Source organism: Apostichopus japonicus, chromosome 2 (genome assembly GCF_037975245.1).
Source record: "Apostichopus japonicus isolate 1M-3 chromosome 2, ASM3797524v1, whole genome shotgun sequence".
Lineage (NCBI taxonomy): Eukaryota > Metazoa > Echinodermata > Holothuroidea > Aspidochirotida > Stichopodidae > Apostichopus > Apostichopus japonicus.
In genome coordinates this window covers 19,710,519-19,725,006 of record NC_092562.1, presented here as the reverse complement: position 1 = coordinate 19,725,006, position 14,488 = coordinate 19,710,519, and the positions used below count along the sequence as shown (strand labels likewise).

The 14,488-nt window shown below is 37.2% G+C and overlaps 1 protein-coding gene across 1 annotated transcript; it reads left to right on the top strand.

The window, feature by feature from the left end:
- The first annotated feature begins 782 nt into the window (after positions 1–782).
- Positions 783–13,062, top strand: LOC139981403 (sterol carrier protein 2-like). The gene is made up of 6 exons (XM_071993770.1): positions 783–940; positions 2,869–2,984; positions 4,415–4,499; positions 5,114–5,246; positions 10,332–10,408; positions 11,116–13,062. Exons 2-6 carry the CDS (start codon positions 2,908–2,910, stop codon positions 11,209–11,211), a joined length of 468 nt encoding a protein of 155 aa, XP_071849871.1. The 5' UTR covers positions 783–940; positions 2,869–2,907; the 3' UTR covers positions 11,212–13,062.
- The last annotated feature ends 1,426 nt before the right edge of the window (positions 13,063–14,488 follow it).

Sequence of the window (14,488 nt, the reverse complement as noted above, 5' to 3'; positions counted from 1 at the left end):
TGAGCGAACACACAAAAATAATTATAGAAATACCTAACACAAATTCTATACATGTTATTCTGTTAGCCTGTCCCGGAATGGTCGGCAATTAGCAACAATTAGCAACTTCCCGGTCGATATAACTTTCAGCAGTAAATTTTGAATGCAGCACGCAATCAGTAAAAAGGATTTTCACATAGCATACAAGTACGTTGATGTTCTCTAACTTGGGCAGGTAAAATTTGGCATGAATAGTATTGCATCTAGTTTTACTTAACATTGTAATGGCAGAATGGTTGAAAGAGCCTTGTCTTTTGTATCTCGTGATATAATTTTGACTTCCTTCCAGAAAATTGTATCCTTTAAATTTTTCTCAAATATGTAAAGCGGCTGATAATTAACCTTTGTTTGAAACATTTTATCTCTTTAATGCGACTGAATGACAGGTGTACGTTTCCGCAAAAGAATAACCAGCAGATTTGTAATGGCATTACCAAACACTGCGGTTTTCTTTGGAAATGGGTCGTAGTTACAAATAGATCGACCCCTGTTTATGATAGTAACACCTGCTAAGGGTAGTAGCATCGCCTGTTTAGGGTAGTAGCACCACCTGTTTAGCGTAGCAATGCCACCTGTAGTCCTTTTGGCGTTCCATATTTAACGTGGAGAAGTTCAAAGCTGCAACCTCTGATGGAATAAACTGCAAATTTCCATCTCAGCACGTTTACCGTTTACGCTTTCGTCAAATACCGAAATGCTAGCGTATTTCTGCATTAGAATATGGCCAGTTGCCGATATTGCGTAACTTCTGGACGGCGAAATGAAAACATGTGACTAGGTTAGTTTGCATATGTGAAGTACTGTTATTCCGAAATAAACCAATACATTTACTTCTTCTTGTATTGCAACGTCAAGACACATAATTTGTGTAGCACCTTCTCAGCGAAAGATTTTAACTACCGTAAGTGAGATACTAGCAAATGAATACCTCGAACTAAGTTATGCCTAGCCTAGGCCTAGGGTATTGTTCGATCGATTAGTACCATATAGCAGAAAGTTCATATATTCTGCTCTATGATTAGTACTAAAGTTAGTATAGGAGCTCATAATTGACACACCTTCGCACTTGACGCCCCTTCAAATTGTAAAAGCAACGAAACAGCAGTCAGCATAAACTTTTTGCAGCCAAGCAGAGTTACATATTTGATGAGTTTAATCCATTTCAGGTATATGCTTATCAAAGAGTTTTTTTTTTAGAGCTTTTAACACCCTCCCCCAGTGAGGCACATTTTTTGGCATTTGGAAATCTCCCTTAAAGTAACCAAATTACCTCAATATGACACCACTACTCTCTGGGATCTGACCTGTCTGAGCTTAGAGGCTCAGGGCATAGTAGCAAACAGCATCCAAAGTCAACGGATGTATACTTAGGCAGACACTACAGTTAGCTTATCAATGAATGTGTCAATTTAGGGGTATGAAAGAACTTGACATGACAGACATTTGGTGGTCAAATTCCGGTCAATTGTACATTGAGTCCGCACAGAACAATAATTATTTTGAGATCATTGCATTCCTGAGGAACCACACATATGAGAAATGCATACAATTGTGTGATTTCAATTTTTCGTTGATAGACAGCATGAATCAAATCCTTAAGTGTGTCAATTATGAGCCCACCATAGTACTAGTGCCATAGTGGTAGTACAGAGCCTAAGTTCGAACATGGCCTGCGAAAGTAAAACTTAGCTTTGACCTAGGCATACACATATACTGATACAGTTCTGTATAGGTGGCTGGGTTTCACGTTTGAAGTTCTTTTCTTTATTGACACTTAACTGCCCATCAGTACCCAGATAGCAAGCCGTAGGTGGGCCGATGGTGGGCTGGATCCAGCCCGACTGCCGGCTGAAGGTGGTCGCTGCTGGGGGGCTGACGCAGTTTTGTCTATCAGTTCACTAGTGGACCATTGGCGGCACAGTTGGCGGGCTAATGCTGGGCTGCATGACTGTGACACTTTTTTTACTAATAGCATTAAACGGTTGTTTATTAAAAAGTTGTGCTTTTTAAATAAACTAAACATAGTATGCATTAACAGAAGTTCTATCAAAATATGTTGGGATTGGGATGTAACCTTCAAGGGCGTTTTCTCACTTAATTAGTTCACACAAAAACGTTCTTATATAATGTATTGACACACTGAAACCTGTTATAGACTTATCACTTTTCACTTGCAAGAAAACGTTAATATTACAAAAATCAAAAATCAAGTAAAATGGAGTCAATATAATCTGTCACGACCAAACAGCCCAACCCGAAACAAGAGATAATCTGGTACTTATATTGTACATATTCTCCATTACTACACCCCAGCCTACAAAGATGGGTATCTCATGTTACCAAACCCCATTCTTGATTATTGACCTTGTGAGAATTGGTTTCAGTTTTGCTCTAAGAAAGGGAATATGTGGCACAGAGAGGAACACTTTAGGAAAGCGAACAAAATCTGTGATGCAATAGAATTTTTTTATTTCATTCGGATTATTTCTCGTGACAGAAACATCGTGGCACTTATACGATCCCTAACTGTCTCCCCCATCGGCCTCCCCAACCCGATCCCGCCCTGCCAGGCCAGCCCCGTCGGATGAGACATTCACATGATTACCTACAAAGGCTTTTTGCAGTAGATATAAAGCAGTGTGCTAACAATTTTTTTCTTCTCAAAATGATCTTTTTAACTTAAAATTGGAAAGCCAGCCAATTTGACGTGTAAGTAATACAGCCATTTCACCTTTCCAACTTGCAAATGTTTGGACCTTCTTTCATAATTTCCTGGAATTACTTGAAGACTCAGAATCTTCAGAAATGACATACTTTTCTCCCTTACAGGTTGCAGATTGTTAAAACAATCATCAGGAAGAATCCAAGATGGCCGACCAACGTTCGAAAACTGTGACCGATCTCGTAAGAATCACCAAGGGCTTTAGCAGCCACCAGAGGCAACAGTAAGTAGTGGTAGCTGTGCATCTTGTGTAATGATACATATCTCGGCAGATTTTCCAAGACGTTCAAAACGCAATGTAAGACTAACCAGGGGCAGTGGACCTGGGGTAACGTGACTCCAGTTTTGTTAAAGACCTCAAGGTGCCACCCTTCTCATAAATTGAAAATGCATCATTTTTTTTTTTTATGATTACAAACACCATTTTTCCATTTTTTTAATTATAAAAAGTGTTCTTATGTTCTGTTTCTTTGAAAAAAGTGCTGGTTTGGTAAATTTTTTTAAAATACTGGAATTTGAGATCATAGAGAATGCAAAGATCAGCCAATTTGTTGTGAGTTCTGAGGTAATATTGTTGTTTACCCCATCAACTCAAGTCATATGTTCCACTGTCCCTCCAATTTGTGCCCCTGCCTCCCTCCACCCCCTCTTACACTGCCTCTGAGACTTTCTATGTATAGACATACAGGGATGTGCCCACGCTGCCCGGCACTGGGCAGCCCCGCCCAGCACTAAAAATTACCGCCCAGCACTGTCTTAAAAATCGGGAATCCCGCCTAGCACTATTTTCTTCTAAAATCCTGACATTCCTAACAATATATTCAACATAAATTGGGCCTAGCCTATGCCAAAATCATACAGACTAATAATGCATCAGTTACGCATGCGAGAAACATTACTTACGGCCCTCAATCGGTCCCTTGTAAAATCTCTTTGAAACAAACTAATAATTTTTACCAGGTACGTAATATATTTCACTAAAAAAAATTGAAAAATGTAAATTGTTAGCAAAACTAATACTTGTGTATGTGCTTAAAAAGCTACACAAGTGCCAGCATTTGGCATCTGAGCACCTTCAAAAATCAGTATAACCGGCACTCAGGAAATTCATCCTGGGCACATCCCTGGACATACATACAGTGTTGTTGTGCTATCCATTCTAACAGGACCACACAAAATGCTTACATGCAATCTAGTGATCTGTGTGAATGGGTATCTACTTGTTTGGTTGAGATATACAAACCGTTAAATCTAAACTTTTTTGTTCAATTGAAAAAAAAGTTGTTATGCATATTTAATCTGTTCTGTATTAATTATTATTCTTATGATGATTTTTTTTAACTCAACTTCAATGTTGATTCCTACAGTTATTACATTATTCTAGTGCAATTTTAGTTGACTAAAGTAGCAGATTATCAGTTCAAATAGCTTAAAATCCCTCCTGTAAAGATTGGTATTGGTGACCACCAAATTATGCAAACTCATAGCTAAATGCAGCTCAACAATTTGAGTGCATAATTGCTTTGAAAATTACAACTGTTTTCAATTTATTTGCATACTGGTTTAAGTTTGTTTATGTAATTTATGTTCTAAGCGCTTCCAATTATTTCAGAATATTCTAAAGTTGTAACATGTACTTCTCTTCCTTTTAAGGCTACACATCGAATCGGTTCCAACATCGTCTGAGTCATTTCAATGTGAACCTCACTTCAAGTTGATAGAAGACCAATTAAAGCAGGTAAAAATCCATAAAAGCAAGTCAAAGTTAGGGAGCTCTGTCAAATATAGGTCATCAGCACTTAGCCCTAAATATGCTAGTAAAGACCCGAAAGTGGTCATATATGGTCATTTCGCCTTATTAAATGACTTATCTGAGGTTTATTTGAGGTTATTATTTGAGGTAAACCTTATTGAGGTTTGCTCCTATTTAATTGACAGAATACAATACAAATATATTGCGGCTAAATTGTAAAGTGCATCCAGGTTCATGGTACTTGTGCTCTTGAATAGTGGAGAGCTGTTACTATTTCAACTGGTAGTCAACCTATTAGAAAATACAATTTCCAAATTTAAGTTTAATTACTGGCTATCCATCTGTAGCAGGGTGCAAATAAAAGGATGGGGGTGTGAGCCTGAGGTGTTTGAAAACCGACTTCCATGTAAGGGTGGATCTAGGAGCCTGTCCTCCTTGACAAAAGTACAATCTTGAGATGTGAAATGCATCCAAGGCATATTTTAAGCATTAAATTCAGATTCAGGTTTTACTGTAATATGATAACATTGAATTATTGAAACCAATTTCTGTTGTCTGCATTTATAAGAATTCTATTTCTTTTCTTTGGTTATTTGCAGGAAGGAGCAAAATATGTTGCTAAGGTAAAAGCAATCTATGCATTTAATGTGACACATGGACCTGAAGGAAGGACGGAGAGATGGGTAGTCGATGTCAAAAATGGAAACGGTTCTGTCCAGAAAGGCAGCAAAGGTAAGGGATTATCTAGATTAAAAAAAGGATGATCTAGATTAAAAAAAGGATTATCTAGATTAAAAAGGAGAGAATGGTTGAATTTTTTCTTTTAGGATTTGTGGCAGGCAGAAGTCATTTCTTTTATTTTCTTATTGCGCTGAAAATTTATCTGTCGACTGTCGTTGACCAATCTTTGCTTTGTTTTGTTAGAACATTGCATCATCACAAAAAAGGTAAATGTTTGGTAAAATACTTCATTGACTAAACTCATTTTTTTTTCTTCTTTTAAAGCAGCTTTTAAAGTAAATTTTGATATATGTTATGATATGCTACTGTATATTGATATTCCATACTATAAATCATATAACAAAGTTGTTCATTGGCTAATTTGGTTAGTCACATGTTGATTTCAAACATTAAAGTTCATGCTGGAAAAACCTTGAAATTTGCTCGCCTACGTGTAACTGAAGAATGAATAAAAACTATGAAAAGAATCTGGGTAATATATCGTTGAAAAGTGGAATCAAATTCATCAATTAAATATTCACAAACCTTCAGTTTTTTAAAGAAACTCTCCGAGTGTTTTAGATCATCAATTTTGTAAAATTGTAGATGAAATGCATAACCTCACTTTCAGGACTAAGCAGGTTTTGTCTTTGTTCACATCAAAAGCACCTGCTGTTGCATTAGCCTGTGAATCCATATTCATATCATCATTTCATAAAAATTCTTTTCTTTCACTGACTGCATAATTTATGTTACGACATGTAGGCAACCTAGCTGTCTGTAACTACTAGTGCTAATAGTCGACTCTTTCTTTTGTAGACTTTGAGTAATCGCATAGCTCTTCTCCCGATTACTGCGATTACTAGGTGACAGTTATGACGTCATCAAGTGCTGTCATTTTTACATTACAGAAATACAGTCAAAACGGATCTCTCTCCTTTGGTGCAATGCCTTTATTTGTTCTTGTGTCTTAATGTGTGGTGTCTAAACCATGTGAAAACATCTACCTAACAAAAACTGTGAACAACTTTCAATCTCCAACTTTCTTAAAATCCTTCATAGTAAATTAAAAACTTTTGAATGAATCTACGAGGCTACTACAACTACTTCAACTAATAAAAGCAAACGTGCAAACAGTGAAAAGATGTAACACCCGGTAGCAGTGTGATGTTTAGTATGCAAGAGTTTCCTGTAGAAGGACGTTCAACATTCAAGGCTAGGCTCTGGCCTAGCGCGAAAGCAGGCACATATTTTGCACATTGAAAATAAACTACACCGCAATCGACACACTCGATCAGCCGAAAAATGTGAATCAGATCAGTAAATGAAGTAATTTTAAACATGTTTGAAGAAATGACAAATACTTTGGCAATCGCAAAAGATTAATAACTTACGAATTTGCGATTATGCGCAATGATCAAACATTGCTAGGACTGAATGTGGCACTGCAGAACAAGCGTGCATTACTGACAAGCAAAAATCCAGCATGAATCCACTGATAAATAACATTTGGGGTGTAGTGTAGCATTGTGAGAACCTTTAAATTTGCGATACAAACTGCTTGAGTGTTGTTTTTGATAGGTTAGGCTATTTTTCAAAAGCAGATTATGTGTAGTGCTAGCTTGTAGTCGAGCAATCGCAACTTGGGTTTTGAGCGCGATTAATCAAACTTCCAAAGTTGTTATCGCGACTACTGTTCGATTAATCATTATTACGACTATCAGCACTAGTAACTACCCTCAGTCTTACAGGCCTAGTGCCAATCAGAAATTGATACACTTCTCACCATCACTTAATGTCCATCGGTAGGATAGGATTCTAGAAATTTGAAGAAGTAGTGACCCGATATATTTATAGCCAGTATGATGAAGAAAACATCGACCAGCACTCAGTTTGTACTTACACATCCTTCCTTACACGCATATAAGTTTCATCTTTGCATATATTTGGTATGGTTGCAATGAAAGACTTGTTTAACTGTGTTAACTGTACCACAGACCAGCATCATAAATATTTAGTACCAGAGGTAAAGCCAGTGCTATACACACATTCAATACCTGCAGGGACCTGCAGAAAAGGTGCCATGCTTAATTTTCAGTTGAATATTTACCATTTTGTTTTAGCTGATTTATGGTAACCTTCAAATACAGCTAGTTAAATTATTGATGAATAAGCACAGTTGTTATAAACATATCTAGGCAAGCCAATCCTTAAATAAGAAATATTATGTGTCGCAAGTGGTATGACAGATGTATGGTAAATCAATAGCAAAAGAATGAAGCCGGTTGTGAAGTGAAATTTTTCTGGTGTCTTGATCTTTATTTATTACTTTTTATCTGTCATACCACTTGCTACACATTCATTTCATATTTACGACTTGGCTTGCCTATAAAATGTGGCAATTCTGTGTAAATTGTCAGATTCAAAGCACCAGGGGTGCACTCTGTACAGTCATAAAAGTTGGGTAATACGTCCTCATTGACAGTTATGAAAAACCAGTTTGTAGGCATTCACACACCAGTAGAATTACTGTGGTAGGGTGGTACGGACTTCAGTCTGTGACACAAAGGTCTGGGGTCCGATTCCTACCTTCTCCTGATGAGTCCCAAAAGGACGAAAACATTCGTGAAATGGAAGTTATCTGGTGTTTTTTTTCTTTTCGTTAATTGCTCTAGGCTCTGTTTGTTGAGTATTATCATGGATAAACTTTAAAGTCGATATTTATAATTTGTTGTTGCAAAATGAATATTCAAATGTGATTATTTTCAGGCTGTTGACACAATACCAGCAACAAAATTCTTCTCAGTATTTCATTGTTAGAATATGACATCGAGACTGAAGTTCTGTCGTAAATAGTTGTTGACAGGTAGACTTCAGTCTTGAGTTTCAGCCTTGACATGTCATAGTCCAATGAAAGAGAAAAGAAAAAACAATTTCATGCTGGTAAAGTTTCTATATATACACATACATATATATATATATATATATATATATATATATATATATATATATGTGTGTGTGTGTGTGTTCACATGCATCTATATAAAAACACATACACATCCATATCTATATATAGATATATACATTTTTTTTCTATCTCTTGCTGCGCATGGATGGTTGTATTCATTTGAATTGTATTTAAACCATCATATAACCACTTTCAATAAGTCCACACAATCCTTGCCTGGCTTGGGGAGTAATGTTATGAGTCTTGTAGACAGAGGACATACCAATGTGATCAAAGGCAATAATTAAGAGAGTCTGTTACCAAATTACCAATTACTGACCAAAATTATTGTACACTTCGGCGAAAACAGACCATCGCTTGCAGGGTTTTTCCCATTACAAAATGTAAGTAGAGCAGTGCGACACTCCTCGACTGAAAACCTACCAACGCAGGAATTTGCATCTGTCTCCCCAAGAAACTTGTCACCAAGAACCTTTGAAAAGAAATATCTCACATTTGGCATATTTTCACTCGTATAAAGATTTTTATAAAAATGATTTAATTCGTTGAGAATTGCTTTGGTATAAGTTATATCCCCTCCATCTCTACCTTTCAGTTTCCTTATTGTATTCCTTGACTAATTTTGCTTGTTCAGATCCCCAAAAAATACTTTATATTACATTCTCCCTCCTCAACCCACCTTATCTTCCACCTAATAATGATATCCTGCAGTTTATAATCATATAGGCCTATGTGATTCAAGTTGATTTTTGCCTCCTGGAGATTGTTAAAGACTTCACTTGAGCCAGAGACTTTCTAACCTAGAAATTTCCTTGACTAACTGAAATTCATTTTTCCTACGAGCGGTCTGCCTTACTCTTACTGTATAGTTAATGGTTGCAATACGGATTTTATACTAAAATCAATTCCCACATATGTGAAGCATCACTGTTATGCAGAGAGTCTACTTCTGTCACAATAAGGTTATTAATCATGTCTCTATACACTAAATCTGACAAGAGGGAATTATTGAACTTCCAGAATCCTGGACCTCGTTTCTGATTTAATAAAAAGGTTTAATAACCATCGAATGATCAGACTGCATACCAGTAGAATAAAAAACACTCCTGGGCACAGATTGAGCTAAACACTTTGAATTAAGGAAAAGATCTAAGATGCAGTGGATAGTTCGGTAAACATTTGAACTCCATGTGAAATCTTTCTGACATGGATTTCTTTCTCTCCAAATATCTACTAAATTAAAGGTAGTCATTAACTCTAAGCACATATTCTTCACCTTAAAGTTTTTACGGGGATTACCTCCCTGCTTATCAATATCTGAGTTAAAAACCAAATTAAAATCTCCCCTCCCCCACGATGATGGAATCGCTAGTAAATTTATGTAGACTATTTGACAGAACGAGTCTGAACGATTAAACAGTGGGGTTCGTCAACGTTAGGACCGTAGAGACACTCAAGCATAAAAAGCTTTCAATGAAGAGTGGCATCCAGAAATAAGAAGTCTCCCATTGTTTAGCCGAAATGTACGAGTAATACGAACAGTAAGATTTGTATTTGTAAGATTTAAAGATTGCAAACACCTCGACTTGAAGAGGTACGTACCATGGTCAAAAAAGATTTGACCACCCCATTCATTTTCCCACCTACTCTCATCACAATGTGTAACTATGCTTCTCCTTGAGAATGTAAAATATTTGGTATGGGTGAGGAGGAACGCAAAATATTTTCTTCTTTTCTTGTTTTGTCTAAGCCCCCTAGCGAGATAAGTCATGCATCTTAACATGCAAATATTCTACCGTACGCATTGAAAACAAAAATACCAAGAGCAAACAAGATGAAAAAGAACACGAAAGAAAAAGGATAGGAATAGAAGAGCTAGTAAAAGAGAGAAAGAAACAGAGATATATACATATACATATATGTATATACATATACATATGCATATACATACAATACATATATTTATATGCATGTATATATAAATTTATGTTTGGTTGGTTGGCGTCTATCTTGGCGCAGAGTGCTCTATGTCTGGTGGGCAGAGCGAAGTATAGATGAGAATTAGTAGAGACAAGTGGAACAACTAGTAGAAGTCCTGATGATATATATCTACTTTAATTCAATTGCAGTGAAGGCAGACTGTAACTTTACAGTTAAGGACGTAGACTTGGTTGCTATCATAACTGGCAAGCTGCAAGCCCAAGCGGTAAGTAAATGGCAAACCTTGTGTATTTTTCAATAGTTTGTTTGGAAGGAGTTTTGTACTTGTAAATGAAGCATCGAAAAATGTTAGTTTTACTGTCGGTTAACTGGTAACTACTGAGCAGGATGTATATTCTGTTAAACTCTTTGTCAGTAGTAGTATACTGTGGTTAGGTTCAATTATAATCAGTTTACCAGCTTACAGGACTGTCTAATATGGTCAGTTGAGGGTGTGAACATGCAAATCAGGAGTTATCATTAGGCCAGATGGGCCCAGAATTCCTGATCTAGGGGGCCTCCCAAAGTTAGAAGGTAAGAAGTATGGGGGTGGGGGTGGGGGGAGATTGAAAATGTGACCTGTTAGATACATTTCATCCAATTATTTGAATAAACATTTGTTTTTGCCTCATCATTTTTACTTTCATAATTACAAGGAATGGCAAAGTATACATCAATCAAAAGCTATGACTGAGATCATGTTAATACAATCCATTGTTCTTACACTGTAAACACACATAACAATAGCAAAACACAATGCCTGCTTTGTTTGTGTGAGGGGTGAAGAATATTTGACTCAGTCTCCTGGTTGTAGGCCTTGGTGCTAAATTTTGTTTAGAAATGTAAGACGTGTTCTTAATATTAAGTTCTCATAAAATCATATTTGTTGTGATATTAGTTTGTGCGACAGTGTACTTTCTTTAATCATTGCAGGCTTATTTCGGAGGAAAGTTGAAAGTCAAAGGCAACATGGGAGTAGCAATGAAGTTACCTCAAATCATCCCGAAACATCCCAAAGCAAAGCTTTAGCCGAGGGACGTCTGGGAACGAAAGAAATGGTAGCTGGACAATTCATCATCTTTTGACTTTTCTGGGTTTACTTCTTTCCCAACAAGCACATGGTGATAAGGCATACACTTGCACAACTCGATGACTCCGTAGATTCACTAGCACAGTTGTTGTCAGGGAATTAAAATTTAGAATGTAAATTTTGTGAAGCAGTTTCAAGGCGCTGAACTTTGTCTATCATAAATTGCTATGAATCCTGTGTACAAAAACTGCTAGGCATCTTTGCACTTATATAGCAATTTGCCCATTATTGCATAGCATTTATGATGTGATACTGGACACTGGATCATTACCTGGATGTCTCGAGTGTCTTGAGCCGAGTGTCTCGAGTGTCTCGAACCTTTTACTGCAAGAGGTAACAGGACAATGGACGACACATCCACCACTTGAGCTGATGATACAACAAGATGACATGGGCTGCTATTCATGAACCATGTTTCCAACTAGAGCGGCCACTGACATGATATCAAACTGGAGGACACATCCACCACTTGAGCTGATTATACAACAAGATGACATGGTCTGCTATTTATGAACCATGTTTCAAAGCTTGTGGGAAACCTTGCACGTTATATGATTTCAATGTACAGTCAATAGGAAGCTGGAAAATATTTACTGCACTTGTTTGCAACTTTTCACAGCACTGGTTAAGGCATATATGTGTACAATGCACATTACAATAGGGTGGCTAGTGCAACACACACACACAAGAAGAATTAATAAAAGTAAAGGCTGTAGGATTCTGTAAGTATGGAACGTTGATCTTGTAGTTTTTGCCTAAAATCATGTTATTAAAAGTGCTCGACATACAAACTTTCCAGAATAAGTTTTGCTCTTTGGCCGCATGTGTTAATATTTCTCACTTTCACACTTTGTGTGTAGATATGTATCCATTTGGTGTCTTCATCACTGTCACATAAGATACTGGTCATGTTCAAGTTTGTCACATGAGTGATGCCTTGGCACTTGCTCTGAAATCTTATGCAAATTAAAAATGCCATCGGTAGCAAAGATGAATGTTCCAGAACTACACGGTCTTGGTATTTTACTTTATCGGGGTGTGTTAAATATCTATTACAGCACTTTATTGCTGATAACACAATACATTTGTTCTTATCGGTTTCCTAAACATGACAGAATTGCACAACAAACACTATTACTTTAGTAAAGACAGGCTTGGGTATAAGATGAGTATTAAATTTACCAATACAATACTCTATCAATGCAAATCATCTTTCCTTTTATTGCTGTCAAGTTTAACATGTTACAAATTATTAATTCGTTTAACAAGTACTTTTCTGGCAGTTTTTGGACTTAAAAATTGTTCCCAGATATTCAGGGATGGCTTTAAAGTAAGAAATAAAGAGCTAATAGGAAAAGGTGCTTGTATCTGGTGAGCCTGCTGACATTCCAAACCCTCAAGAATATCCTGTCAGTAGCAGCTACTGTAGTGTTGATGCTGAAAAATAGCTGAAAAATTTTCACTTGGTTTAGCATGTCCTTCTTTCTTTTTTCAGGAGGGGAAGTGTAGGGAGTTTTAAACAGTGGCGTAGGAAGATACTTTTGAGTGGGGGGGGGGGGCTGAAGACTGATGGCCGGCCTGGGGGAGGGGTTTAAGGGGAGGGGGTGTCCCCCTCCCCTTTGGAATTTTTTTGCATTTCTAGGTGGCCTCAGATGCAATTTGGTGCAATATAGCACACTTCAACACCCACTCCATTTTGTAAAGAATTTTGCATTTTCACCTGGCCTTAGATGCAATTTGGTGCTTCAAATGAGATTTTTTTTCTCATTTGGAAATGAAAAAGGGGTTTTCTGACTTGCGGAGCGGGGGGCGGAACGATACTTCCGCCCCCCCCATATTTTTCACTGGGGGGCTGGCACCCCCCCCCCCCCGCCCCCCCTCCCCCCGCCCCCCCCACCCCCCCCCCCCCCGGTTCCTACGCCCTTGGTTTTAAATGTGTTGCCCTTGATTGAAAAACAGAACCTTTGTCATTTTGCATTGTGTATTCTTAATGGATTGTATTTACATATTGTATCAAATGCAGATTTTTTTTATTCATGATTCATCATGTATGCAACTAGCTACTAGTGTTCATTTCTTTGCGCTGTAATTTCCTTCCAGTGATGGATATGTCACTCATTGCAATCACTAAGTGTGCCAGTTCAATAGTCCGGATATCTATATCTAACTGTACCCATATGTACTGATCTGTGAAGTCATCCAAGTATGTCCAAGAGGAGTGATACTTTGCTATAAAATATTATATTTTTTTAGTTTTTCTCAGAGGTTGCACAAAAAGGCTGCTCATCTGCGGTCATTTTTGGTATCTTTGCAAATAGTTTGTCTAAGTTTCTACAGAAAGACAAGTTTTACTTTTTGGTTTTGGAGCTGTTTGGGGCTTGTTGTCTATAATTTAAGTTTTGTTCTCTTCCTGATCAATTGTTTCTACTCATTTTGACACATATATAGTACTGTAAATTGTTTTTCTCACAGCATTTAATTTCTTCTGTAGCAGTTATCATGTAGGCTGTAATTTTGATAAAACTCTGTGATGGATATATGCACTATTTTCATAAAGATGTTTGAATTATGATCTCTAAATTTTGAATAAACTAGTAAGCAATGAACAAATGGAATGTTTTCCACATTAACATTCAGTCATTCTTTCAGTTCATATTTTGTGTGTGTAGCATTAAGCACTTTTAGTTCTGCTGTTGCCATGTGAACAGTTTCTAGTGCATGAGCACAGCATCTTATTGGGTGATGTTACTGGTAAGCCCTTGCATGAATGTTCATTAAGGAGATGATTAATATGCTTGGTGATGCTTTTTTTGTAAGGGCACATGTCAAATGCCCTTGTCTGTAATCCCACCAGAAATGAGTATTTTCTCTAAAATAAAAATTCAGGCCAAGAGAACTGGAGGGTAACTACATGTCTTATTATTTATCAGTGAGAAATTATTGAATGTGAAAGACGGGCCCAGATCTGGGTTATATTGCTTGATCTGTGAGTATAAATGAGCTTAAAGGCATTGAAGACTCTCCCCAATCCGCATGCGCGGCCATCTGAAGTGAACTTTCTGCTGCTTGCAAGTGATGTTTTGTTTGTGTCGCTACAAAATGCAGACATTAATGAAATATGATACCTTGTTGTCTTTAGCTGGACCTGATATGTCCATCGCTGTATCGTTTATACACTGTGCTGTGTGTATTGACCGCAGCTGTACGTACTGACTG

Bases quoted from the DNA above. Each gene is read 5' to 3' on its own strand.
- LOC139981403 (XM_071993770.1), top strand. From the start codon at position 2,908: ATGGCCGACCAACGTTCGAAAACTGTGACCGATCTCGTAAGAATCACC. The intron at 4,500-5,113 runs GTAAAAATCCAT...GGTTATTTGCAG, and splicing joins TAGAAGACCAATTAAAGCAG to GAAGGAGCAAAATATGTTGC. The intron at 10,409-11,115 runs GTAAGTAAATGG...TAATCATTGCAG, and splicing joins GCAAGCTGCAAGCCCAAGCG to GCTTATTTCGGAGGAAAGTT.